At 37.6% G+C, this 27,741-nt stretch overlaps 1 protein-coding gene across 7 annotated transcripts in view; it reads right to left on the bottom strand.

Annotated features, from left to right (window-relative positions):
• UBN2 (ubinuclein 2) overlaps positions 1 to 27,741 on the bottom strand; it is a 91,109-nt gene that overhangs the window by 28,562 nt on the left and 34,806 nt on the right. For 6 of the 7 annotated variants that reach the window (XM_045495829.1, XM_045495835.1, XM_045495828.1 and 3 more), the window contains 8 exons: positions 22,840 to 22,910; positions 17,582 to 17,711; positions 14,395 to 14,513; positions 13,775 to 13,888; positions 13,046 to 13,189; positions 12,266 to 12,316; positions 9,342 to 9,384; positions 3,886 to 5,436 (listed from right to left, as the gene is read on the bottom strand). In XM_045495829.1, the coding sequence (XP_045351785.1) occupies positions 3,886 to 5,436; positions 9,342 to 9,384; positions 12,266 to 12,316; positions 13,046 to 13,189; positions 13,775 to 13,888; positions 14,395 to 14,513; positions 17,582 to 17,711; positions 22,840 to 22,910 (2,223 nt within the window). The remainder of the gene's footprint in view (positions 1 to 3,885; positions 5,437 to 9,341; positions 9,385 to 12,265; positions 12,317 to 13,045; positions 13,190 to 13,774; positions 13,889 to 14,394; positions 14,514 to 17,581; positions 17,712 to 22,839; positions 22,911 to 27,741) is intronic. The other variant, XM_045495834.1, reaches the window with a different exon arrangement.

Genomic DNA, 27,741 nt, shown 5'->3' with positions numbered 1-27,741 from the left:
TAAAATTAAAATGAAACATCAGATTATCTGAATGTTACGTGGCATTTATAAATTTCTCTCTCTTATGAGATGGAGACCTTTCAAAAGTTGGGTATCCTATCGTTATGATTCAGAAGCATATAGGAGAAGTTGTCAACATAAAACAGGCAAATGTAAATCGGCAAAGTTCAGGATGATGCTCCATAATCAAAAATACTTCCATGACCTCCACATTTTATTTCCAGGAGAAAATATAAAAGAAAACCTTGCTCTTCCCGTGGTGGGCATTATATATATATATATATATATATATATATATATATATATATATACACACACATATATATATAATACTTATATATACATATATATAATACTTACATATATACATATATATAATACATATATATATATATATATATATATATATATATATATATATAAAAAAATTTTTTAACCGCATGTTTTATTTTGGTGAGTGCACCAGTGCCCCGCCCCCACCCCCATTCTCCACGACACCCAGTGTAATCTTTTGGAATATAAATCAAACCATACCACTCCCCTGTTGAAGACCCTCCAAAAGCTTCCCACTGAACACATTAACACCCCAAGTTCTCATCGTGGCCTACAAGGTCCTCCATCACATGGTTCTGCTTGATCTCAGATCTCATCACCTCTCCATCTCTCCCTAGTCTAGATGTGCACGCCTACATGTGAGGCTCTTTCCTATCTCAGTGTCTTCACTCTAGTTTGGACTGTTCATTCCCCCCTATCTCCAAATGACTGGCCTGCTTATTCAATTCCCCACTCAAATGTTGCCTCCTGAAAGAGGCTTTTCCCAACTCCCTTATCTATGTTAGCAGCAATCACACTTTATCATATTATTGTTTTAATTTTTCAGAACACTTAAAATATTTTTTAAAAATTTGTGTTTTGTTTCTCTCTCTACCTGGAATATATGTTCCATGAGAAGAGAAATCTTGAGTATGATGTTCACTCTATTTCCCCAGCACCTAGAAGAGTGCCTGGCACATATTAAACATCTCATAAACATTTGCTTAAGGAATGAGTTATTTTGGGAATTATAAAGTGGCAAAGACAGAATTCATAGAAAATCGACAGGCTGAAAGGTAAGAAAGAAGAGGAAAGCCTTGAGCAGAAAGTTATTAAATAGAAAGAAGGTAGCGGTGATAATCTGAACCCAGAAAGATTTTAACTTCTGTTAAACTCAGGACCTGTCCTTTTCACTCCGCAAACGAACAGATAGCTGAACTGAATGTTTTGCAAGCACGGATAGGGAATCTCTTTTTAGTATCAGAGCGCTAGAGAAACAGGTATCTAGAGGCCGCCAGGTTTCAATGAGAGGCTACATTAAAAACAAAAAGCCATCGGTTCTCCCCAACTTACCAACAACCTTATTCAATTATTGACCTTTTCTTCAGTGAAACCAGTAAGACAGAACAAAAAGGGTCAGTCTGAAGGCAGGAACGCTAAGGCCTTCACATCATAAAGTCATTTCAGAAAGGAAGAAAACCAGAAGGAAGCAGTTCTTTTTTGGAAACACAAATTCTGCCATATAGGTTCCCTGATGACAAACCAACTGTTATGCCAAGTATCTAGCTTCTCTCGGGATAAATGATCAAATACAAGAAGGATGGGGGTAGGGGTGGGAAAGAGAACTAATAGACACTGGAGATGACAAAGGATGGAGAAAGATTTAGCTTTAAATTCCTAAGTGAAGGGGGGAAAAAGCGAATTTTTAACTTCAGAAAAAAAGCCAAAAACTTGTAATAAGAAAGCAAACGAAACCATAGTTTATGAGTAGGCTTAACAGAGACAATAGTTTACATGGTCAAAGGCTGTAATTTTACTCTTTCAGGAGAATGGCAAAGGTATAAAGCGAGCTAAAAGCCTTATCATGACAAGAAGTTAAAAGTTAATACTAAAATGAATAAATTGTCTTCATCCATTTTTCATACTTAAAAACACACAAAAACCTAGGGGAATTAAAAGTAACTGACACTAGGAAGGAGGACCCATTTGGCAGGGAACTGGTATTTCTGTTATAAATCTCTCCTTTAGTCAAATTAAAGATTAACATCAAAAAGTAATAAGAATGTGAACTAACTCTCCAGACCCTAGTTTATAACTTGAATTTTAACATGCCATCCCTAATCAGTGTTTGCTAGTTTATTTCTGATAAAAGTAAAATTAATAGATAAAACATCAGAGAGTCCAAGATTTCAACTAATGAAGTATCAGTTAACTGAATTTTATTTTTATTAGAATTCTACAATGAATTCATTCCTAGGCCTACAGGGATGGCAGAGTGATGATCTGGGTTTCATTTGTTTATGAATACCGATGCTTAGCTTGTACTGAATAGCAGAAATATTTACAAACACTAAGGTAAACATTCTTTCATTAGATGTTCCTATTCCACATAAACAGGAAGCAGTATTTTTTTAGACAACAGAATTCCACAAATCAATAAAAGTCTTGTTTTCAAAAAACATTTAAGAACTGAAGAACACATCATAAAATGTTATGTATTTTTTAAAAGCTTGTTATGAAACAGATTATGTAAAACCCATTTTCTTGACAAGAATCTCAAACAGTACCCAGAAAATACAAACAGCGGTGGGAGGATGGTGATTTTCTTTTTTCTGAATTTGCCTACAGTGAATACGTATTACTTCTGGGGACAGGGAACAGGGAGAAAGAATAGTAAAGAAATCAAACTGGTCACAAGAAGGACAAATCTGACAAAGTCTCAGAATACAAGAAGTGGCAGCAAGACGAAAACAATGACAGAGAAGATGACATGGAAAGGAGAGAGATGAAATATATGAGTGATAAAGAGTTCTCACAAAACCTAGGCCAAATGGATCAGAAAAGACAATGAAACGCATAGAACAAAATATTCCTGAGCTGAAAAAGCCACCAGGTATAAGACTGAAAGAGGTCACCATGTTTTAGGTACAGTTAACAAAACCTTATACATAAATCTAGTCATAATCCGAGAATACCTGAATTTCAAGTAAAAAGAGAAAATCTTACTAGCATTTAGGCAGAGAAAACACACATAAGGGAACAAAAAATCAGAATGGCCTCTGACTTCTCCATAATCCTAAATACTAAGCAAAGGTCAGTGGAACAGTACTTATAACACTGGGAGGGAGACAGTGACCCAAGAAGTCTATACATACTCAAGCGTGATGGCACAGAAATTATCAGGTACGCTAGAGCTAAGGGAAACTAGGTTTTATGTTAGCCTTCTTGAAAAGACTCCTTTCTTGAGTGAGGCACTCTGCTAACTGCAAGAGTAAAGTAAAATGTAAAGTAAAAACTCACAAAAGGGGAAACTGGTATATAAAAGGGTTATTGACAGTAATTTGACAGAGAGAATTATGTATGAATAACTGTAAGTTTAATGCAAAATAAAAATTTTACTTGAAAAGACAAATGGCTAAAGGAAAAAACTCTGACAAATGTATAAATCTGTCTAAATAAAAAAATCAAAGTTAGCAGGAGAGGAGGGACTAGAACAGGGGAGAAAGGAGACAAGTGAGAGTATATTAAACTCCTAAGTTACGGCTTTGTTCTGGACTTTGACAACATACAGTTTTAAATATTCATTCTATGTGTTTTTCAACAACTGTGAAAGTATGTATGTGCTACTTTATGGGGGGGGGGGCGGGGGGAGGGGGGAATCCACATCCCAACAGAAACCTCATCCACCAAGTATCCCCATTACTGTGATGTCAACATCAGGAACATGCCTTGGCCATAAGCTGTAAGAAACTATTACAAACAACTTCTGTATGTATATGGTTATTAAACTGACTGAAGAGAACAATCAAACGAGCTTACGTTTTATCACGCGAACACACAGAACATACATACCTGCACACTGGCGGTTACCACTGAAGACCCTGAGGCAGAGGATGGTCTATGTGGAGTAGACAACGGTTTAGTAGCACCCTGTGTTCCACTTCCTGTTCCCCCAGAGAGACTAGTCCTATTGGCTCCGCTTGAGTTAAGGTTGCTACCTCTGCTGGCAGGTACATTCACTGCAATTCCACTCAAGCTATTCTTCCCAACAGTTCCAGTGGGTGAGGAATTTGTTAGCTTTGAAGGGGCCTGAAGATTTTTTGTGGATGGAAGGCCTGAAGTACGACTGGAGGGCAGCAAACTCAAGGTGGGAGACTGTCTGCTGAGGTTTATCCCACTGGGCTGTTTATGGACTGGGTTGTTACTGCTGGAGTGGCTGCTCTGGGCTACTAGTGCATTTGGACTGGAAGAGCTTGGGGGTACAGGAGGCTTGGGAGTTGGGTTGGATTTAGAAATAAGTTTAGTTGATACTGAAGGCTTAGTGGACACAGAGGGCTTGGGTGAGGCAGAAGGCTTAGGTGAGGGCAAGGGTTTAGGAGATGTGGCAGGTTTTGGAGATGCGGCAAGTTTGGGGGATGCAGCCATTGAGAAGGGAGATTTGAAACCCTGCGTGGACATCTGTGACACCATAGCCTTGGCTAAATAGTTACTGGAGGTAGTGGTGCTAGGTACTGTCCTAGAAACCAGGGGGTGGGACCCTTGAGAACCATTTCCGGGTGAGGGAGTGGATAAGGGAAGGCGGTACATAAGTGGCTTATCCGAAGTCTTAATAAGCGGGGATGAACAGGAAAGTTGGGGATTATTACTTAATTTCACCACTGGGTTGGTCTGTGATTTACTAATGGTTGCTTGTAATGGAGACACATAGTTTTGTTGGACAGCTGAATGCTGGTGCACCTTTGTTACTTGTGTTAACGAAGAAGCGTCTTGGGCCTCTGATGTTCCCAGAGCGTGAGAGGAGGCAGCAACTTGGGCTTGGGAAGAAGAGGAAACATGGGTCTGTGAAGAGGAAGAAGCATGAATCTGACTCGACCTCTGTAGTCCTTGTTGAAGCAGCCTGGCTGGCAAAGGTTCCAAGGAAACTTTAGGGTTCTGAATTGAAGAACCAGCAATAAGGCCTGAAGAGATGCCAGTATGAGCTAAATCCTGGGGTTTCTTTGGTACCGGCCCTGTGTGACCAGCAATAAGACTTGATGAATGTGCAGTCTGAGAAGAATCTAGTTTTTTAGGAGCAGCCAATGGCAGCTTACTCATGATACTTGCTAACTTTTCTTCTCTCAGTCCTGGACGAGGCTTTGCAGTTGGCATGCTTATCCTTGAGCCAGCCGGAGGGCCCTTGTTCCCATTGTTGATAACAGCCAAAGCTTCAGAAACAAGATCCAGTGCAGGTGGATGGAAAGAAAGGTCTTCGTCTAGTGAGTCATCAAGGCAGATGGTCTCCTGGGCTGGTGTAGAGCTAGAACTGGTAGAGGCCACGGCAGATGTGCTAGAGCTCGTTGAAGGACCACCAACTGAAGCCACCAAGGATGCAGGAGTTTTCTGGTCCTTTTTTGGACTACACTCCTACCATAAACAGCATTATATTGGAAAAAATTAAATGAATTATTAGGTATCAGTTTTTAAAGGACTAAGAAATTCTCATGATGATTAAAATTCCACTGGAAATCTTTACAGACTGTAAAAACCAAAACATTTCTGAGGACAGAGCTCCTGACGGAACTGTGCTCATAAGCCAAAGCATCTGATACATTGCAAACAGCTGCCATACCTTAGTAAGCTCTTCTGAGAAGACTTAAAATTAAAACCAAGCCAAAGGAACGTTCACATACTAGTTACATTATTGGTGAAACCCCGTTCACCCTGCCCACCTACATCAGATCTTCACGTGCTATTCCAAATCCGTCTGTTCAGAGGCTATTCTCTTTTTATTCTCCTTGCACCTAGAAATTCTGCATTTATCCTAAGACTCCACCCTTCTTCTATAGAATGGTTTGCTAGGATACTGACCCTTGCTTTCTGCTTCCTTGTATTTCTGCCCTCTGTATGCCCTGTGCTAGAGCCACCCAGAGCCATACGTAGAAAAAGTAGTACATCAAACTGGGATTCGTCCAAGCATATGAAATCATGTCTTCTATTTATCATGGTAGAAATCGTTTGTAATGTATTCAACATATATTTACTAAATGTGTACTATGAGCAAGGCCATATACTAAGAAAACAGGGTTATTAGGAATTAAAATTCTGAATACCTAAAAGAATACTGTTTTTTCAAAAAATTAACCTTCTTAAAATTCAAGTAAGAGAAAAGAGAATTAGAGCACAGTTTATTCTTTTTTAAGTTTATATATTTATTTTGAGAGAGAGAGAGAGAGAGCACGCGCATACAGGGGAAGGGCAGAGAGAGAGAGGGAGAGAGAGAATCCAAAGCAGGCTCTGTGCTAATAGCGTGGAGTTCGACTTGGGGCTCGACCTCACGAACCGTGAGATCATGACCTGAGCCGAAATCAAGAGTCAGACACTTCATTGCTTAACCGTCTGAGCCACCCAAGCACCCCATAAAGCACAGCTTAAAATATTCAAAAAGCAAAAGAATTAAAAAGTAACTGTTTCCCTTAAAAGAGAAATATAAAGTATCTGACTCATGTCATTTTTAAAATTAAGAAGAAATAAAACTATGACATAAAAATCATTTCAAAGTTTCTTTGATTGGTTTCTTAAAAACAAACCCAAATAAACCTAAACCCAAAGTCTTAAATTGTGTATCAATTTATATCACCACAACACTTACCTTAACCACAGTGGGGAAAGAATGGAGAGGAAGTGTCTCTACTATCACCTTCTACTGTATTACAGTAAATCAGCTGTTAAAAATGCTTTAAATTCTAACTTCTTCAGCAATTTTTCTAAACTGCTACTCCAAAAGCCCTGATTGAAAACCCCACTGCCTCTCAGAATTCTGTAGTATAACTGCATTAAGGTCAAAATTGTTAAGATATGAATGGGTAATACACATAAAACATGTCTGCTTTGACATGCCATCCATCTAATTGTGATTAGTGAAAATTTCATTTTATAAAAAAGTATAGAAACTGATGATGGGAGAATGTATCAGAATAATACTGGTAGTGTTACCAATATAAAATTGCTTTTTGAAGTAACTTTTTATTTTTTAATGAGTAAACTGGCTTTATTTTTACTGATTTATCTTTTAAGTTTTTATTTATTTTGAGACCGTGCACGTGTGAGAGAGAGATAGAGTGACCGCACCAGCGGGAGAGGAGAAGAGGAAGAGAGAATCCCAAGTGGGGCTTGATCTCATGAGCCATGAGATCATGACCTGAGCCAGAATTAAAGAGTCAGAGGCTTAATTAACTGAGCCACCCAGGTGCCCCTATTTATTTATTTTGAAAGTAAGCTCTAGGGCCAATATGGAGCTTGAACACATAGCCCTGAGATCAAGAGTTGCATGCTCTTCTGAGCCAGCCAGGTGCCCCCAAATTTTTCTTTAAAAAAATAACATTAAATCCACCCAGCAGAGTACTGTGTAAATTTATACTGGCAGAGATAATTGTTCAGGGTATATACTTGAGTCAAAAAAGCAAACTATCCCATTTATAAAATGTTAAGTCATATGAATAAATGAACAGGTGTTTGGACGGAGGGAAGGGAGGGTGGGTTTGTACCAGCAAGTAGGAGCTTTTTTTTTTTTCCTGGATACTTATACTTTTTGCCTTCTTATTTTTCTGTATTGTTAGCATTTTCTTTCTTTCTTTTTTTTTTTTAAAGTAGGCTTCATGCCCAATGTGGGGCTTGAACTCACAACCTTGAGATCAAGAGTCACATGCTTCATCAACTAAGCCAGCCAGGCACCCCTGCATTTTCTAATGTATTTCCTTGTATTACCTTTGTAATTAAAACAGGTATTTGAGGGGTGGCAGGGTAGGAGAAACACAAATAGGCAATATAGTTTTTCCATTTGGGGAAAAGGAAAAAATAATTTAATCACAAAGACACAAATAAGCAAAAACAGGGAATTCCCTATACCATCCTTGTCAACATCAGAATTCTGATAAATTAGTCATATGTTTGAACAGATGTAAAATTTAACAAACACTTTATGAAGGGCATTAGGAGTTTAAAAATAATGTGTCAAAACAAAGCACGAACTCAACAGATGTGATGGAATACTGGCTCACCATTATTTAGATTAGAAGACAAATGAGGTATGTAAGAAAAAGAGGACTATTCATACTTACAAAGCCTCTAATATTAAAAGTTAAGAAGGCCACAGAGAAGGATGGCCTTCTGGCCATACCTCATAAGCAAAGAAACTCACCTATTCAAAGAGATGAAGTCTATAGGGAAAGTCCAAAAGCTAAATAAAGCGTGTGGGATTTCTCTATAATTTTACTTTTCAAATGATTACAGTTTTCACTTCTAGAGATTATACCTGGTTCTTTTTCAACTGCTTTGTCTGTTGTGATATTTTTTATCCTGTCTTCTCCTTCGTGAATATTAAACAAGTTAAATTCCTTTATGTTCGAAACCCAGTAAGTCCGTCACTTGGCCCTCTCAGGGATATAATTCTGTCAGCTGCTTCTGCTGACTCTCACTCATAGTAATTCATTTCCTTGTGTAATCTGTATTTTCAGATTGTAAACTCATGTTTGACACAGTATATATGTGGCAAGCCTTTGAAGCCTGCTATGAGACTGAATTATTTCAAGGAAAATTTGATTCGCCAATTGCCTTGGGTTAATACTAATTCCTTTAAGTTATTTTCAAAGTTTGAGGATTTCCCAGATCTTGCAGGTAGTATAAATTAAACTCCTGAACTCCTTAAATTCTCAGGGAGGACTTCCTTCCCCTAATCTAGGACTCAGGCCAAGACACACAAGTTTCTTACTTTCTGCTGGCGAGTGAATTTTTCTAGTTCTTTCTTTTACCAAAGGTGTTACCCTTTGAAGGTCGGGTTCATGCAGAGTTTCAGTCTAATTCTTAATCTCTATAAGCCCAAGAAAACCCTATCTCCTGTGCTCTGAGAAGAAATTTGAAAATAAATCATAAAGTGATAGATGAAAATCAGCAAGTACCCCTACAGGCAACCAAAGTTTCAAAGACATATTAACACGCTGGTAGCTTCTTTGCGTTGGGCCCTTGGGATTTCTCTTATACATCTGCAATCTCAGCTGTGCTTTCAAAGCATATTTGTTATATTTTATAGTGTTTCTAACTCGTATGAGGTTAAATCTTACAATTTAATTAATGTGTGCAAATTTCCCACTACCACACAGTCATCTATTCTTGGAAATACAGGGGTTCTAGGATTTTTACAAAGTTTAAAAACACTCTTCTTAAGAGTACACTACCTATTGATCTATGATAAATACCATATATCCTTTTCATCTTATGAATGTATTTCAACATTCCTCAATTATGACCAATTAAAGATTTGGTTCAATACTTACCTTCACTTTGGGTTTAGGTGCAGGAATCACCTTTTTCTTTGCCCTAAGACAACAGATTAAAAAGGAGGTCATTTCAGTAGCAATTAGGTCACTCATTATGAAATTCTAATCTTGCCATTACATGGGTAAATAATTTCTTACGCTATTTGGAAAATTCTATGAAGGAACTATACATATGTGTGTATTTATATATGTGTACACACACACACACACACACACACATATGAATATACAGCAACATTTCCTCCAATTTCAATTAACTGGAAGAAAGGCTGAACCATTAGCAAAATATGAACGGTAGATGATAAAAGGTTTTAAAAATTAAATGTAAATAGTCAAAATAAAATTAAAAAAATAACTGAAGATAGGGTAACAAAGCTGCCTGAGAAGACCCACTTCAAAGAACTGGTAAGAATTAATAATTATTTATAAGAAAATAGATCTTCAAGAAACCTCAAGCTCAAATTAAACCATAATTTGAGAAGAACCAATGCCAAAAACTTGTAAATAAGGTATTATTTAAAAAAATAGGGGCGCCTGGGTGGCTCAGTCGGTTAAGTGGCCGACTTCAGCTCAGGTCACGATCTCGCGGTTCGTGAGTTCGAGCCCCGCGTCGGGCTCTGGGCTGATGGCTCAGAGCCTGGAGCCTGCTTCCGATTCTGTGTCTCCCTCTCTCTCTGCCCCTCCCCCGTTCATGCTCTGTCTCTCTCTGTCTGAAAAATAAATAAAACGTTAAAAAAAAAATTTAAAAAAATAACAAAAAAAATAAAAAAATAAAATTCTCTTTTTTAAAGAAAATTATTTTAATACGAGAATTCAAATAAAAAATGTCAAAATGACAGGAGGATAAAAGGCAAGTAAAATACCATGCAACCCTGGAAACTTTGGGAACCAGTGTGAAAAAGTTTGAAGACAAAAATCTTATGTGTTCCATAAGAGGAGAAAGTACCCAAATGTCTGTTGAATAACTAAAGGGTTAACAAGCTAAAATACCTCACACTGAGTATTTCTACTTCACTAAATTGAAATGTCATCCATTAAATTAACAAATATCTTGATTAAAACTGCCCATCTACAACTTCATTAAGGTGACAGTAATTTTCCAAGTTTTTTTGATAAAGACCATTGGGGCAAAAGATATCAGGCCCACGCATCCCATAGATTTGTACTTTCTGATACAAAGCAAAACAAGACAAAACAAAACACAAGTTAGTTATAATAATAAAGCCACCTAAAAAACTGAAGAGAGTGGTCTATGTAAATATATGCTTTAGATTTAAAGGGATGAATTATTTATACCTGAATTGTAACACATTTGTGATTTTAGAACTACAGGGAAATTAAAGGCCAGAAATATTATTGACATCAATACATACACACACATATACATATACCCCCCACCCCAGGATAATTAAACCACCAGCAACAAAGTAAACCTATGTGTATGAAACCAAACTTATCCCAAATTTATATTCAATAAACAAGAATAGCAAGAACCAAAAACCACAATCAACCCAACATAACTCTGATAGTATACTAACAAAGTGTCTTTCCTAAGAGTCGTAAAAAATTCCATTATAATTGTACACAAGGAGATGGAGAGTTTTGTAATGTTGTTACCCAGTTGTTAACCAGACCTCTTAGAATATTGAATTACAGTGGTCTGTAAATTCTCAGTGACTTGCTAATTGTATATTTTATTTTATTTTATTTTATTTATTTATTTTTTTAAAACATTTATTTATTTTTGAGACAGAGAGAGACAGAGCATGAACGGGGGAGAGAGAGGGGGAGACAGAATCTGAAACAGGCTCCAGGCTCTGAGCTGTCAGCACAGAGCCCGATGCGGGGCTTGAACTCACGGACCGCGAGATCGTGACCTGAGCCGAAGTTGGACGCTTAACCGACTGAGCCACCCAGGCGCCCCAATTGTGTATTTTATTAACTCTTACTATTACACTTCTATGGTGCAGAGAAATAGCCCTAAGTTGTAGGTAAATATAAAATTCTTCCTCCCCCGTTCATGCTCTGTCTCTCTCTGTCCCCAAAATAAATAAACGTTGAAAAAAAAAAAAAATTAAAAAAAAAAAAAAAAAAAAAAGGGCGCCTGGGTGGCGCAGTCAGTTAAGCGTCCGACTTCAGCCAGGTCACGATCTTGCGGTCCGTGAGTTCGAACCCCGCGTCAGACTCTGGGCTGATGGCTCAGAGCCTGGAGCCTGTTTCCGATTCTGTGTCTCCCTCTCTCTCTGCCCCTCCCCCGTTCATGCTCTGTCTCTCTCTGTCTCAAAAATAAATAAACGTTGAAAAAAAAAAATTTAAAAAAAAAAATTCTTGTTGAGTCAACCAGTATTCACCCAAAAATATAACCACAAAAAACCCAGCTTTTTACTACTGCCTACCAGGATCAGAGACTTTTCTTTAGTAATCATACCACTAGGGAAATACCCAGTTTTGAACAGAAGGGAAGGGCATGAAAAATAGATTAATTTTGTAGAATGAAGCACTCTGCAAGGCAAGGCAGTGTAAGAAACTGTCTTTGAAGGCACAAAGCTACAGGTTAGCTATGCTGATCATCATTAAGAGGGAAAGAAAAAGGACACAAAATAACTGGAGGGAAGAAGGCCCAGGAACAAAGGAAACCATCAGAGGCTTCCTGTCTACATGGCTCCTAGCCGCCAGATCTCAGGCCAGCATAGATTCAGGTGTTTGGAGACTAGCCTGAGAACTATTAAACAGATAAATGTGGTCTCAGGTCAACAGAAAAATGATTCTTTTTGGAAAAAAAGGCAGTAGTAGAATGGAGATCGTCTAAATGTACATTTAAGTACTATGTTACCTAGCATTTAATAAATAGTACTTTTGTGTACTAAAGCACATAATGTGAGTAAAAACAAATGAAGAACTATGGAGTCTGTTTTACTCACGGAGCAGAAGTAAGATGATTATGTACACTCCGACTTTCCTTAAAAAGCATTCTGCAAAAGTTAAAAGGACACAATTATTTTTGTGTAACAGATAATGATAACCACTTTCTCATTTTACTCACATGGTTTTCAACAGTCTATTACTTGCTTATTTATCAAATGGAAGTTATAATGGCACAGAGTAAATTCAGTAATCTGTCTTACAGGGAGTTTTACAGAAGATTTATTTATTTAAATCTTTTAACAGATCAAAAGATGTTTTCTGTTGATTTAACTGGTTGCAACAGCTGCCTATCTTAACATTCTTAACGCTTTATGGTTTAAATTGGACGACTATGCATTTTTGAGACACCACTCTATATTGACTATTGACAACAGAACCCAAGGTTGTGTGTCTCTATTTCTACACTCTCAATTTTGTATTCAGCTCTAGGCTTATCTTCATGATACCTATGTGAAGTCCCCTCCCAAAGTTTATAGCCATCTACCTCTCCACCCACTTTCTCTATTAGCAAAGTCAGGTGCAAAAAAGGAGAAAGTGGTTGGCAAAAAAGTCACCTTCATGTGTATCTCTGTATCTCCATGTCCCTGTGACTAACCATTTTGTCTTTTCAGTGCCTGAAGTTTTCAAAGCAGAGATCATCTGAGAGGACTATAGAGAACGCTAAACACACTAGGTTCTTAGCAAAATGAATGTCACATATCTGTCTCTATACATGTATCTTTAAACACAGCAACAATAAGAAAGTAAAATAAAATCTAGGATGTCATATTTCTTACCTTGCCTGCATCCAGCCCTTAGGCCACAATGGTTTCACCTCTGTCTCCATAAAGGATTTAAGATAATCCTCAGCGGACTGGCTTTTATTTGGCTCTAACTCATAGCATCCCAATTTGATCTCAACAAGGTTACATAACAAAGTTCTAAACAGATTAAAAATATATATTTATATATAAATCTGACTGCAAAATTGTGGAAAAGTAAGTTTGAAACAGATTTTTTTTAAGCACATAAATCTGACAGCAATAATAAAGAATATTATCTCAAGAATTCAGATGACATGAAGATAAATAATTTCTAACACACATCACTCATTGCACTACAGCCAAATCCCCAATATGAAACAATTTCCTTTGATACCTTTCATCTAGGCACCAAAGACTGAAAGGGATAGTCCTGCAACCAAACCCTCTATTTGGGGTACAGAAATATTGGTCAAAAAAGATGACTGATTACAGATGTATACAGAGTACTTCACCTTCTGAAGCCAATATGACTGACTTAATAATTAGAAGATTAGTTTATAGAAAGTAGCATATGAAAATAAAAGTGAGAGCACTCTAAAGATACCAGGACCAAATCAAACTTCTCTTGAATAAATTTTTCCTACACACCAATTTTTGGTTGCTGCCAATCTACTCTTCCATTTACTATATATTCTTTTTATTAGAAACCTTAGTTCCGCATTGTCCATTTGGTTAAAAGTGAAGGCTTTGGTCAAATTTTACCTGATGGTGTCATTCCAGTGGAATTTCTTTCTTGGTCCTATGACACGCTTCCCCGGTTTCTCATCATCATCTTCCTCGGATCCATTTTTCTCTCGTTCTTCGTCTGTCTGCAACCTAAAAATGAAAAAGATTTTATGAAGCGAAGTTCTAACCCAACAGTGCCTATGATATGCTCCAGAGACACCTGTTAAATTGCTTAACTGAATGTTAACTCAAAAGGCAGAGTAAATAATCTACCTTTATACATAATATTTTGAAGAGCATCATAAAGTAGTTTGGTAAATTAGGTCTTCAAGCTGTGTCATTTAAGGGCATGATTACTTATCTTTGAGTTCAGAAAATACTGACTTCAGCCAGTTAAATTGGGTGACATGGGAAATACCTGACCAGTGCCAGCTCTTGCTTTCATCACACCCATCCACTAGATCAACAGAACTTTTGCTTTTGACATCAAAGCAACTGAATGGGAAGTGTTGTGTCATTTAGAAAATATTCAATTATACTGTTTCAGTGGCATATGTGGATTTCTCTTTGGTGATAAAGTCCACATAAGACCAATCCCTAAGAGCTAAAAATATTTCTCAGATGCAAAAGCCAGTCCAAACAGAAGAGGTACATACTTGGCACACTTAGCTTGACTGCGAGCTTGGCAGTCCTCCTGGTATTTAAATAGCTGTTCAGGCATGACATTGCTAACAGCCAGTTTCAGTTTTTGCAGAGGTTCTCTTAAACGATCATCCTGAGGGGGGAAAAAAAAATACTACAAGTTTTTTAAAATACATTTACAAAAAATTATTTTGCAAGCAGATTCTCAAAAGACACTAATTATAGATTTAAAATGTAAGCATATTTAAATATGGACATTTCTTCTACAGCACTCAGTCTTCAGGAGGCACACTGGATATAAAATTAGAATGACCATACTTCCCAGGCAGCCAACGAGAATCCTAGTTTGTGCCTGGTAATTACCCCAGCATAATTAATAGTGTTCCTTACACTTGTTTCTTTAAAAAAAAAATGTTTTATTCGAGTAGAGATGACACATAACGTATTCCTTTACATTCTTAAAAATGTCCCACGTTTGGCCAAGAAATTATACGGACACTTCAACGGTCATAAAAAATTAAGTAAAGAACAAAATCTACACTATGCAGACTACTACCGGTTGATCCCCATTTTGATGGGGTACCATGAGAGGAGATACTGCTCTGCAACACTAGAACACATAATTTGGTTTGGGTGACAACCGACTGGACGTTGGCATCCTGTTCTTTCGTTTATTGTTACCAATTGTGACTTACGCTGCAAGCAAAGTTACACGGTCAAGGTCAAAGAGAAAGAGGAAACTGGAAGACTCTTACTGTTTTCATGCATACCAGTTAACAAACATTACTGCACACGTTACAGTGTCTGCTACAAAATCCTATTAAAAGAAATGTGAACGTCCGGTATCAGGGTTCCTAGGTGATCACTTCCTAATTCTGTAGCTGCGACTATCTGCCTGGGAACAACCCACCTATCCATCAGCCGTAAAAAAGACACAATAACTGGGATGTATTAACAGAATGGAGCAGTGTACACACTGTAGAGCAGTACAACTGGAGTCCTCCACAGGTAAAGACATAGCTAAATCTGAGGTACATAATGTTCAGTGTAAAAAAGCAAGCTGCAGAGGAAAAGTATGGAGACAGGATGACTCCATTCATACGGAGCTCAAAAACATGCAAAATCAAATAATATAGTATTTAGGGATTAAAAGTACACATGACAGGGGCGCCTGGGTGACTCAGTCAGGTGAGTGTCCAACTTCAGTTCAGGTCATGATCTCACAGACAGTGGGTTCAAGCTCCGCATCGGGCTCTGCGCTGCCAGCTCGGAGCCTTGAGCCTGCTTCCGATTCTGTGTCTCCCTCTCTCTCTGCCCCTACCCCGCTCATGCTCAGTCTCTCTCTCTCAAAAAATTAACATTAAAGTAAATAAATAAATAAATAAATAAATAAATAAATAAATAAATAAAGTATACATGATAAAACCATATGAAGAAAATCAAAGGTTAAGATAGATGTCTTCTTCCACAGGAAGAACAGGAATATTAAATAACGTCAAACATCAAATCTGAAATGCCCCTTAGAAGATATTTTATAATGTATGAAAAGTTGTTCTCCTGCCTCTAGTTCCTTTTTTCACTGGTACCCATGTCTGTCACCTGAATGTATGGCAGTGAGCTCCAGCAGTCAATGTCTGAAGGAGCCAGGAAAAAAAAAAAAGGAGCCAGATCACACAAAATCTGTGACCTCGAGTAAATTTCATTTGTTGATTACTCTGCTTTACGTTGAGAAAGAACTTACAGTTTCTGAATTCAAAAGAGTTATTTTATTAGCAGAAGTATAATACCTATAATAAAGAATTCTATGCCAATCAGCTCTTAATACTAGTGGTCCTGGGCACCATGTTCATTCCCCCATCAGCTATGGAGGCCCTTGGCCAGCCATGTTGTGCTGTGTGCCTCCCAACCTCTGGCCAGAAAAGTTTAGGTTGACCCAACATAGTATAATCAGATTTCCTGATCCAAAAACTTGGATTGGGATGAGAGGGTTGAGTCAGTCTCTGTGTGTGGCCTTTCTATAATATAAAACCTTGAGAATGAAGTAATCTTATTTTCAGATGCACATAAAAGGATAAAAATAAGACACAGGGAGAGAAAAACAAGAGCTAATCCAAATTATCAGTTCCCATCCCTTTCTGGTTGTTTTTTTGTTTTCTTTTGTTTTGTTTTTGAGAGAGAGAGAAAGAGAGAGTGCATATGCACATGAGCAGAGGAGGGGGAAAGAGAGAGGAGGACACAGGACCCAAAGCAGGCTCCGCGCTGACAGCAGAGAGCCCGATGTGGGGTTCAAACTAACGAACTGTGAGATTGTGGCCTGAGCCAAAGTCAGATGTTCAACTGACTGAGCGACCCACGTGCCCCCTCGTATGTACTTTTAATTCCATCAAATACCTTTATTAATAGAAAAAAAAATGTCCTTTCTTGTCTTAAACTGCATTATTTCCTATTACTTGCAAGTTATAAATATTTAAAAAATAAATAATCAAATAAATCATAAGGGAAAAATCATCAGGCAGTGAAGGTACTGAAAACCGCCTTATATGGAAGTGAAGGAGGGGACATAATACAAGCTTTCAAAAACATGAAAGCCATGAAGGTGACAAATAATTAGGTTTATGAATGGACTCAAAGGTAGAATCAGGACCAATAGGGTGGAAAGCATCTGGATATGTCTCAGTGCACAGAAGAACTTTCTGATATTATACTGAAATAAGTTTCTGACCACTGGAAGCATTCAAACTTAGATAATTACTTGGTGGTGTTTTAGGGGAGAAGAATCTAGCAAAATATGGATGATTACACACACAAAAATCTCCAAGTTTACACGTAACCCTGTGATTCTTTCTCAGTTTTTGTAACGTAGGCATGAACAAATCTGTACAGATCGATTTCAGTAATAAGAAAACCGAGTTATAAATCTGTCAGATATTTGTTGAGGGCAAAGTTGTATCACCTGTGGAACTGACATTAATTTACCAGTTCAGGAATCTACGCCTTAGGAAACATTCTCGTCTAGCTTTTTCAACTGTTGAAAAGTAATTTTTTTCAAGAGATTTTCTATGCCTTTAATAACCTCCTATGGTTATTCAATACATACAATTAAGACTATAAAGCAACTAATATGCAAAAGTCCCAAATAGAAACTAGTCTCTTTATAGGTTATAAAACTCCAGATACGGATATTATTGTTCCTTTTCTTACCTGGACATTGAGATGTAACTTCTTTAGACGTTTCACCAGTGTTTCTTTATTGCATGGCACAAAAGCTTCAAGATGGGAGTAGACACCACTACGAATGACAGGGCCTAGTTCCTGTAGCTGTAACTCAATGCTGAACAAAAACAACAACAAATAGATGGTACAGAATTTCCTTTAGGTACTAATACATAAGCAAGGAGGTAAAAGCAATGACTCTTCTCTCGTTTTATCTTTCCACGATTTCCTAGACAGTATTTTTCAAGGAAAAAAATATACAGAGAATTTATATAAACATAAGTAGTCTGGTGACTAATTTTTTGATGAACAGGGACAAAGCCTACATTTTTGGGTAAAGCATAGGAACTCCATTATTAACCAAAACCTCATTTCCTCAAAGAGATAGATATTCACATCCCCTCTCCCCCACCACAATTGCTAAGCTAGAGAGTCACATAGTTGCAATGAGTTCTTAGAATATTTTTTCCTTAGAGGTGTCTGAAAAAATTGCAGATCCAGAAGAGGTAAAGCTCTTCTGGCTACACATACAGACTGTTTTATCCATTTGTCTCCCTTATTATGCCTGCCTTGCACAAATTAGATACTTAATAGTTGGCTCAATTTATTCCAATTCTTCAGTTCCTGTTTCCATTTATAAATTAGTTTTTTAGATCAAAAATAAATTGTTAAATGGGTATTTAGCCTAATAGTTATTTAAAGAAGGGGAAAAAAAAAAAAAAAAAAAAGGAAAAGAGTTTTAACAGCCACCATATTCCCAGCTGGACAAGTCTACCAAGAAATAACGGAGGTTTCTCCCAAGATGGAAGACACTAAATCTGGCAGCTGCTATTGTAGGAAGATAGGAACAGATGCTAATTTGAAGGCCAAGACTTAACTGGAGCTCTTGGCAACAAACTACATCCAAATCATCACATTCTATGATAGGACAACGTATAGATAGATTTAATAAATAATTCTCATAAATAGATTCAGTTAACAGCTTTTGGGGAAGAAACCCTGCCTATCAAATATATCCATCACTTAGAAGATACACTGCAAGTTCAGAAACAGTGAAACATGGAAAACTATGCTCTTAGCATTGGCAAGAGAAAACGCTTGGTATTAAAGAAGTCAAATACAATATACAAATAGAAAAATGTTTAGGATCTATAAGAACCAGAAGGTCAAATGCACAGGATCATATGGGAAACAACCATTACTGTCATGAGTTCTGTGTATAAACATTTGGTTAAATAAATTATGCGTGAAGCTTTATTAAAAGTCTAGACTCTGGGTAGGATGCTTTCTACGCTTGCCCTTTTATTAAACGGTAGTTGAGGCTGAAAATAAAATAGAAACTCCAAGTAGTAAGAGATTTCAATTAAGAATAGATTGACTCAGTGACATACTTAAAAAAATAAGTGGTTTCCAAAGAGGGCGAAACTCGAAAACAGGAAGAACTGACTCCCTGCTGCTAAGCCAATACTAGGGAAAAATCAGAGAAGCATATTAACCGTTAAGGTTACAGACTATACTGGTCTATCACAAATATATACAAAATCCTACCTGACAGCAGTATATTTTAAACACACATCCCTCATACAGTTATTTATTTTTTTTCCTAAGAATTACAATCTTCTAAGGTCTAAGAAGGATCTGCAGATGACTAAAAACACATGCCAATCAAAGTTTGAATTTCAGGTATTTTCACATTTCAGAAAAATAAAGGTTCTCCCAAAGCAATGAACTTTCCTGAGTCCGACCCCTTCTCTCTACTAGGTTTCTTGTCTTTTCTTTCCTTCTTTAAGTAAAGTCTGTCCCCAAAGCAGATATCCACGCAAGAATGTTACAATGACTGGGTCTCAACCCTCTGATAATAAATTATAAGCATGAGATTACTACAGGCTCTAAATGGATAAAAATATACTGGGACCACCTGCTGATAATGCACTGGAGGACAAACACTGGATTTCCTGAGTATATAAGTTTGAAACCCACTTTTATACCCCCATCTGTATGTACAAGGCTCTCATTTGCCTCTGAAGAAGGCTCAAAGAAACACAACATAGGAATCCACAGCTGAAGCAATGGCCAACTTTATAAAAAAGATTCTTCTGGCTCAGGAATGCTTAGTCTTACCTATATTTTCACACAAAATTCTAGAAATACAATCATTTCACCATAATTGATACATAAATAAATCTTCCCATCCCATCAACTCCCTCTTTTTAATAACTGTTTTTTAAGTAAGCTTTACACCCAATGTGGGGCTTGGAATCTTGACCCCAAGACCAAGTCACATGCTCTATCAACTGAGCCAGCCAGGCACCCTTCTCCCTCTTTTTAAAAAACAGAATACAGGGGCTCCTAGGTGGCTTGGTCAGTTAAGTGTCCAACTTTGGCTCAGGTCATGATCTCGCGGTTCCTGAGTTCAAGCTCCATGACGAGGTCTCTGCTAACAGCATGGAGCCTGCTTTGGATCCTCTGTTTTCCTCCCTCTCTCTGCACCTCCCCGGCTCATGCTCTCTCTCAAAAATAAACATTAAAAAAAACCAACAAAACAGAATACATATCTTAGTCAATCAGTTTAAAAACACTAGTAAAAGAAAACCTAAGTCCAAATAAATTCGGAATTGGGTAAATTTCTTTTTTTCTTTTAATTTTTTACTGTTCATTTATTTTTGAGAGAGAGAGAAAGAGCACACGAGCAGGGGAGGGACAGAGAGAGTGGGAGACACACAATCTGAAGCAGGCTCTAGGCTCTGAGCTGTCAACACAGAGCCCAATGCGGGGCTCGAACTCACGAACCATGAGATCGTGACCTGGGCCGAAATCAGACGCTTAACTGACTGAGCTACCCACGTGCCCCCAGGATCTAGTAAATTTCTTGAATTTTTCCTCAAATATTTCAGATACCCTACCAATACTATCCATATAACAGAACCACTGAAACTAGTAACTGAAGAAAGACTTAGGGAGCAGTAACCCAAACTCAAAATCGAAAATTTATTTTATAGCAAGAATTCAAAAGATCCCTCCTTCCCTGAATGACTTTATTCAGATGGGCTGGTACTAGTGTCACCTAAAGAACGCCTGGTGTGGCATAGATTAAAGATGTGGTTCCAAGTTCGTTTTTCCAAATGCAAAGTAATCCCTCAAGAGAGTTAAGGAAAGCTGTGGCAGAGGATCAACCCCCTCACTTTGGTAACTTTCCTTTATGTCACAGAGGGTGAGACAGACAGACCAACTGATAAGTCTATTCATACTGAGATTCAAAAGTCAATACTCATTCATGAGCTCCTTAAAGGAGCGTCTAACAATGAGATGGCAGACAACAGGGCTCACTGCAAGTGTCCACTGGGATTGGTAGTACCTTCCTAGAGCATCTGTTGAACAGAACTCAGGCTGGATTGAGATCACAGGCAAAGAGCATTAAGATTTGGTTAGCAATGTCTGCTTGAGGTAAAGGAGGAAATGGGGAGGATCAAGTCGGCATGCTGTATATTTATTGATCCAAGTCAAACTCAATTAGGCAAAAAGAAAAAGTGTTCCCTGTTCCAATAAACTTACCTCCCTTTCTCCCCATCATAAAGAAGCAATGGTGAGGCAGAGCCAATACATGTGAATCATTTCATGGGAATTTACTACTCAAAATAATCACATGCCATATGCCCTTAGAAGATCAACTCAGTCCAAAGAAATCAGGGATATTTAGGAAAGTGGGAACAGAGGCCAGGGGGCATAAATAAGTGACTAAAAGGGAAAAAAAATAAACTCTGAGCACTCGGGCTTGTAGAACTGGAGGCACACTCTGTGAAATAAAAATAGGGCTCCAAAAAAATTAGACGATTTAAGACAGACATGGAGAGATTAAGAGGAGTCTGCTGGGGGTGGTGGGGGCATCTGGCTGGCTCAGTGGGTAGAGCATGTGACTCTTGATCTTGGGATCGTGAGTTTGACCCCCACATTGGGTGCAGAGATTACTTAAAAAAAGAAAGCAAGAAAGAGAGAAGCCCGTTAATGGAATGTTGATATTCTGCTTATTTGAGATGTTAGGTCCCAAGGATGGTCCTTTGTTTCTCTCAGGAGAGAAAAAGAGGGTCCCTCTTACAGAAGAGTAAAATAAAAAACAATGGTCTCAGTCACAGGAAAAGGACTTGCTCTAGTAAACTTAGGGCTCTCAAGTGGCAAGAAAAAGAAGAGCTAGTCAGATTCCTGACTGTGGAATCTGGGACAGCTCTGATGAGTAATGGTTACACTCTTCATTGAATCTGGGGTGAAAAGGGAGCCAGGTAAAAGGATCTGGTGCAGACAGGAAACATTTGCCTTGCTTCCAGGCAGACAGAATCAGTCTGAAAATCCCTGGCTAAAATGAAGAACAGGAACAAGAAATTCCTGTCACCATACCGGTGGCATACTAGGTTAGGTGTTTCATGGGTCCATGGGGGACCAGAAAGATCTTTTAAGTATTCCAGAGAAAAGAGAGATTGTACTTAATTAAAAACAGTTATCAAAACAAACCAATCCATCATCTTTTATATGAGAAACTACCTTCATTGTATATTTAAAAGACAAGCCTCACACACAGTAGTGGAAACACTCCTCGTTTCTTTGTATATAACACTACTGAACCACTAAGAGCAGGCATACATCATTTTCGTGAAAGAGGAGTAACATGTGCTGTTTTCTCCAGGATTGTTTTTTTGCCCAGTTCTGCTTGCAGCAATTAATTACACACTCAAATGCTATAACCAATGGTCAGAATTCACAAGCCGTTAGGTTTATAAGGACAGCTTAGTTGGCCACAAACTTAGAACTTGCAGCTTTGTTAGTATCAAACTCCAGCTGAGAGTAAAAACTGTCACTAATTTCAATACAATCTGTATCATATGTCGGCCTTCAGCCTCCCCCTCCCACTCTTCCTTTTCTCTTCTCCACACTGCCTCTCTCCTACCTCACAACCAGAATTTCTTCTTTAAACCATACTTTCCATTTGTCTCCAAATGTTTGTCTACAACCTTGCTAGATACCAATGGAATTATTTTTCCCAAGTCTGAATGAAAATAGAAGGAAAATACACCAAAATTAATATGACCACTCAGAGCTGTTCCAGAAAGACACTTTCATAGAAAGTGACAAAAAAATACATTTAAATCTAAAATAGTATTCAACCTGTAAAGTTGTAATCAACTATAGTTTTAAATGAGTTCTTAAAGTTTAAATAATTTTTTAGGTTTTTTTAATCAAAGAAGAGAATTACTTACTCCAGAAGAATATTATTCATATCCTGTGTAAAGAATTTTTTCCTTCCTTCTTCATCAAAAAGTTTGGCAGCCTAGAGAAACATAGGATTGTCAATACCGCTTTCAACACATTATTTGTTTCCATATGTATTTAGGAAAGAATAAGCTTCTAAAGGGTGAGGCTACTGTGATTTACTTCCCTTTGGATCATCCATACTCAGTTTAGTACCTGACATGAGTAGGCAATTACAGAGTGTTGAAACAAATTTAGCATATATACCACTGTTTTCTATTATATCTGTACTTAATTTTTCTCAATCTTTATAAATTAACAAAATTATACATATAAGACTTAAAAAACATTTTTTTTTTTGTTTTAATTTTGAGAGAGAGAGAGACAGGGAGACAGAGCATGAGCAGGAGAGGGGCAGACACAGAATCCGACGCAGGCTCCAGGCTCTGAACTGTCAGCACGGAGCCCTATGCAGGGCCCAAACCCATGAACCGTGAGATCATGACCTGGGCTGAAGTCAGATGCTCAACTGACTGAGCCACCCAGGCATCCCAAATACAAGATTTTTTCGTGCTTTGAGTATCTTGTGCATTTTGACTATCCATTGCTTTATTAATTACTGCTGTGATCTCCAACATAACAGAAAGCAGATGGCTCACTTTCTACAGACACTGTCTACAGAAGATCTGTCTGATATCCTCTATTTTACACACATTATCATGTTTAATCCTCATAACAGCCAATGACATTGGTATGACAGCCCCCATTATACAAACAAGGAACCTAAATCTGTGAGAGGGTTACATGGCATGCCCCCAATCCACTACTTTTTTTTTTTTTTTTTAATCCCGCCTCCTTCTCCCTCCCAAATCACACTACTTAATAAGTGGTGGATCCAGGACTCAGACCACAAGCCCTCTGATTTCAATTGTGCAACATGACCATGCCGTACAAAGATACTCAGCTAACTGCAGCCAGTCTAGGTTCTACCTAATTACTAATAACAAAAAAATTTAGCCAAGATTATTATCAAGGGAGAAGCAAATATTAATGCCATGAGCTTAAGAATAATATTTTCATGATTATTGTCACCTTAACCAGGTGCCCAGAAACCAAGGGTACAAACCAAGACACTCTACCATAAGCAAAATTTACTGGGAAAATCACAAAGGATGTAGTTGAGATCCATGAGATGGAAAACATCAAGAAATCTGATCTAATAATCTGAGCAAGCCATATGCTGACCATGTCAACCCATCAAGTTATTTGACAGTTTTACATGTAATAAATAGAAGAAAATTTCTAGGATGTGCCTTAGTACTTATTAGAAAGAATGAAAACTGCGTATATGCAGCAAGCAGAAATACACGAAAGCTGTAAGGCAAACTAAATGTCAAGAAAGAGAATCAAAAAAAGTCAAGAAGGTGAACAGTGGAAGAATATTACAAAGTAAGAAGAGTCATGAGAAGCAACTCCTTATCATACAGACATAAGCATATAAGCCAAGGATGAAACCTCACTTCCTAAAGAAAAAATACCATCTCACATTTCTTTTTTTTTAAGTTTATTTATTTACTTTTAGAGAGAGAAAGCATGCACGAGTGCGGGAGGGGCAGAAAGAGAGAGAGAGAGAGAGAATCCCAAGTGGGCTCCATGCTCTCAGTACAGAGCCCAGACACGCGGCTTGAACTCACGAACCGTGAGATCATGACCTAAGCCAAACTCGAGAGTCGGCTGTTTAACCAACTGAGCCACCCAAGCACCCCTCCATCTCATATTTCAAAGAAAAAATAGAAGTCACAGATACCAGTAAGTGAAATCAAACTTCTTATTGATAATTTCCTACCAATGGAACAGATATATTAACCCTGGCAGGGCTACCACAGAGACAGAGAATAATTTTTGGTATGGAAGACAATGCTTTTACAAGATCGTAACACACTCATTACTAATCAGTTTTGTTTCTTAAGTGAGAATGAATGGCATATAACACAGAGGCACAGTGCCTGCTACAGAGCTCCATGGTTCTGCCTTCAAATCATGACTCAGACACTTAAAAATTATGTGGCCTTGAGCAAAGCATTTAAACCTTTTGAACCTTGGTTTCCTCGTCCATTAAATGGAAGAACACTACGTACGTCACTGGACTGTGGGAGGACTAGACTGCACAGTAGGTGAAGCACACTGAGCGCAGTCACAGGGCTGCCTCCTGACTGGTAACTGCTCTGGGACACCCGGCAGTACCGTCCGTGCTCAGGACAGAGTACAAGTTTCGCTAAATGAACAGCAGCTATTATTATTAATTACATCTTGAAAAATGTGGATCGCATCACTAAGCACTTTTTCAAATTTAGAAGAAACTAAAGATTTTAGGAATGGGCAAAATGGCAGAGCAAAAAGCCCATACTTTGGATTGTAGTTAAATTTCTACCACTTACTACTTGTGTGGACCTGACCAAGCTATAACCTACCTCAAGTTTCTGAACCATAAAAAAGAAATGAGACCCATACTTCCTACACAGAGTAGCTAAAAAGGTTAAATAAAAAACCCATTTATTACCGAAACTATAGAAACTGTATACTTTTCAAAAAATAAGCACAGAAAATAGCAAAAGAATGAAAACAAAGGAGGAAGTAATAAAACAGAATAAAAAAGAAAATGACAAAGATCAATTACATAATTATAACAACTAGAAGAAGTTAAAATCATTTGTTAAAGGAAAAAGACTCAAATGAGATCCATAAACAAATTTCCATTTTTACGCTGCCTTATAAGAGAAAGAGCTAAAATAAAGAAAATCAAAGAGGTTGAAGGTAAATGATAAGAAAAGCTATACTATGTAAAAATAAAAAGTCCACAGTAGATCAGACAAAACTAAATTCAAGATGAAAGGCATTAATAGCACAAAAAGTCACCTCCAAATGATAATTATCACAAAAAAGATCTAGTCATCAAGAATTTTATGGGTCAAACAACACAGCATAGAAATAAACAAAGCAAAAACTATGGTAAACACAAGCTATAACCTAAGAAACACTAGCAATAAGGGCGCCTGGGTGGCTTAGTTGGTTAAGTGTGAAATTTTCTGCCTCTCTCGCCTGGTCACGCTCTCTCTCTCAAAATAAATAAATAAACATTTAAAAAAATTTTTTAAAAAGAAATATTGGCAATGAGATACTTTAACACACTTCTCTAGGGGCGCCTGGGTGGCTCAGTGGGTTAAGCGTCAGACTTCAGCTCAGATCATGATCTAGCAGTCCATGAGTTCGAACCCCACATTGGACTCTGTGCTGACAGCTCAGAGCCTGGAGCCTGCTTTGGATTCTGTGTCTCCCTCTCTCTCTGCCCCTCCCCTGCTCATGCTCTGTCTCTCTCAGTCTCAAAAGTAAATAAAAACATTTAAAAAAAAGTTAAAAAAAAAAATAACACACTTCTCTAAGTCCTGGACTAATGAAGTTCATTAAAATAAAATAAGGGTAACTAAATTAACAGGGAATTACAATTAAGTCACAAGTTTAGAAGAAATGCTAAAGAATAAAACAGAAAAAAAAACAGAATTACTAAATAAAATCTGTGGGCCAGTTACTGAAAAAATTAGATAAATCTAATTACTCCCCTAATCAGATATTTAAATTTTAGGAAAAGTTAAGAGAAATAAATACAATAAAAAGATTATTAGTAAATTTTAAAACATGACTTAAATTGGATTACACTAATCCTAGGAGAAAGAAGCAAGTTTTGAACAGTCCATACATTACAATCCCATTAATTATTTTTTATAATAATATAACATTTGCAAATGCATGGATTAAAATCCAAAAAAATACATAGTTAATAGTGGTTACCTCTGCTGGGGGGTGGGGAATGCATATCAGATTATGGGGAATCTTTCCATATGTATGAAATACATATTTGGTGTTTTTGGGTTTTAATTTATTTTTTTAATAATCTCTACACCCAACATGGGGGTCAAACTCAAGACTCCGAGATCAGGAGTTGCATGCTTTTCCGACTGAGCCAGTCAGGTGTTCCTGAAATACGTTTTGTATTGTGTGTTTTACTTTTGTAGTCAGGGAAAAAAGGGGACTAAAATATGGCATGGGTTCAAATATGGCACGGGTTCAAATCTTCAAGTAATCAAGAAGGGCATTTTAAGCTAGATTTGGCGTGTTATTTTTAGTCAAAATACTATCTCTTTGAGATTAACTGGGTAAGTGTGATGACATTTATCTGGATTTGCAGCTAGTTAAAGATTATGAATCCAAGCCAATCTAGAGAGGTATCTAATGTGACATGCTAAAACCTCAGCTCTCAAGTACTAGTGGGAACAATGCATGCTTACTAAGGGTGCTGATTAGCTACAAAGGACTAGTTGGAAAATCAACTATAAAAAAACCAGATGTCAATACAGTCTGGACCACGTTCAGGTACACTCCTGCAGCGTTACTATTTGCCCCTACCTTTCCTCTGTTGTGTTTACATGATTTTCTTTTACAATAAAAATTATATTTATGAAAACTGTAAGTTGAAATGAAATAATAAAACAATCACCCATATCATGCTGTAACTATAGCTACACCTACTTCTACTTAAAATCAAAGGCCTAGGGGCGCCTGGGTGGCGCAGTCAGTTAAGCGTCCGACTTCAGCCAGGTCACGATCTCGCGGTCCGTGAGTTCGAGCCCCGCGTCAGGCTCTGGGCTGATGGCTCAGAGCCTGGAGCCTGTTTCCGATTCTGTGTCTCCCTCTCTCTCTGCCCCTCCCCCGTTCATGCTCTGTCTCTCTCTGTCCCAAAAATAAATAAACGTTGAAAAAAAAAATTTTTTTTTAAAAATAAATAAAATCAAAGGCCTATAAATATAGCCAATGCCTGAAAGGAAATACAGAAAATTAAAAATTGTTTATATGGG

Source organism: Leopardus geoffroyi, chromosome A2, assembly GCF_018350155.1.
Source record: "Leopardus geoffroyi isolate Oge1 chromosome A2, O.geoffroyi_Oge1_pat1.0, whole genome shotgun sequence".
In the NCBI taxonomy this organism is placed as follows: Eukaryota; Metazoa; Chordata; class Mammalia; order Carnivora; family Felidae; genus Leopardus; species Leopardus geoffroyi.
This window is presented reverse-complemented; position numbering and strand designations above follow the sequence as displayed.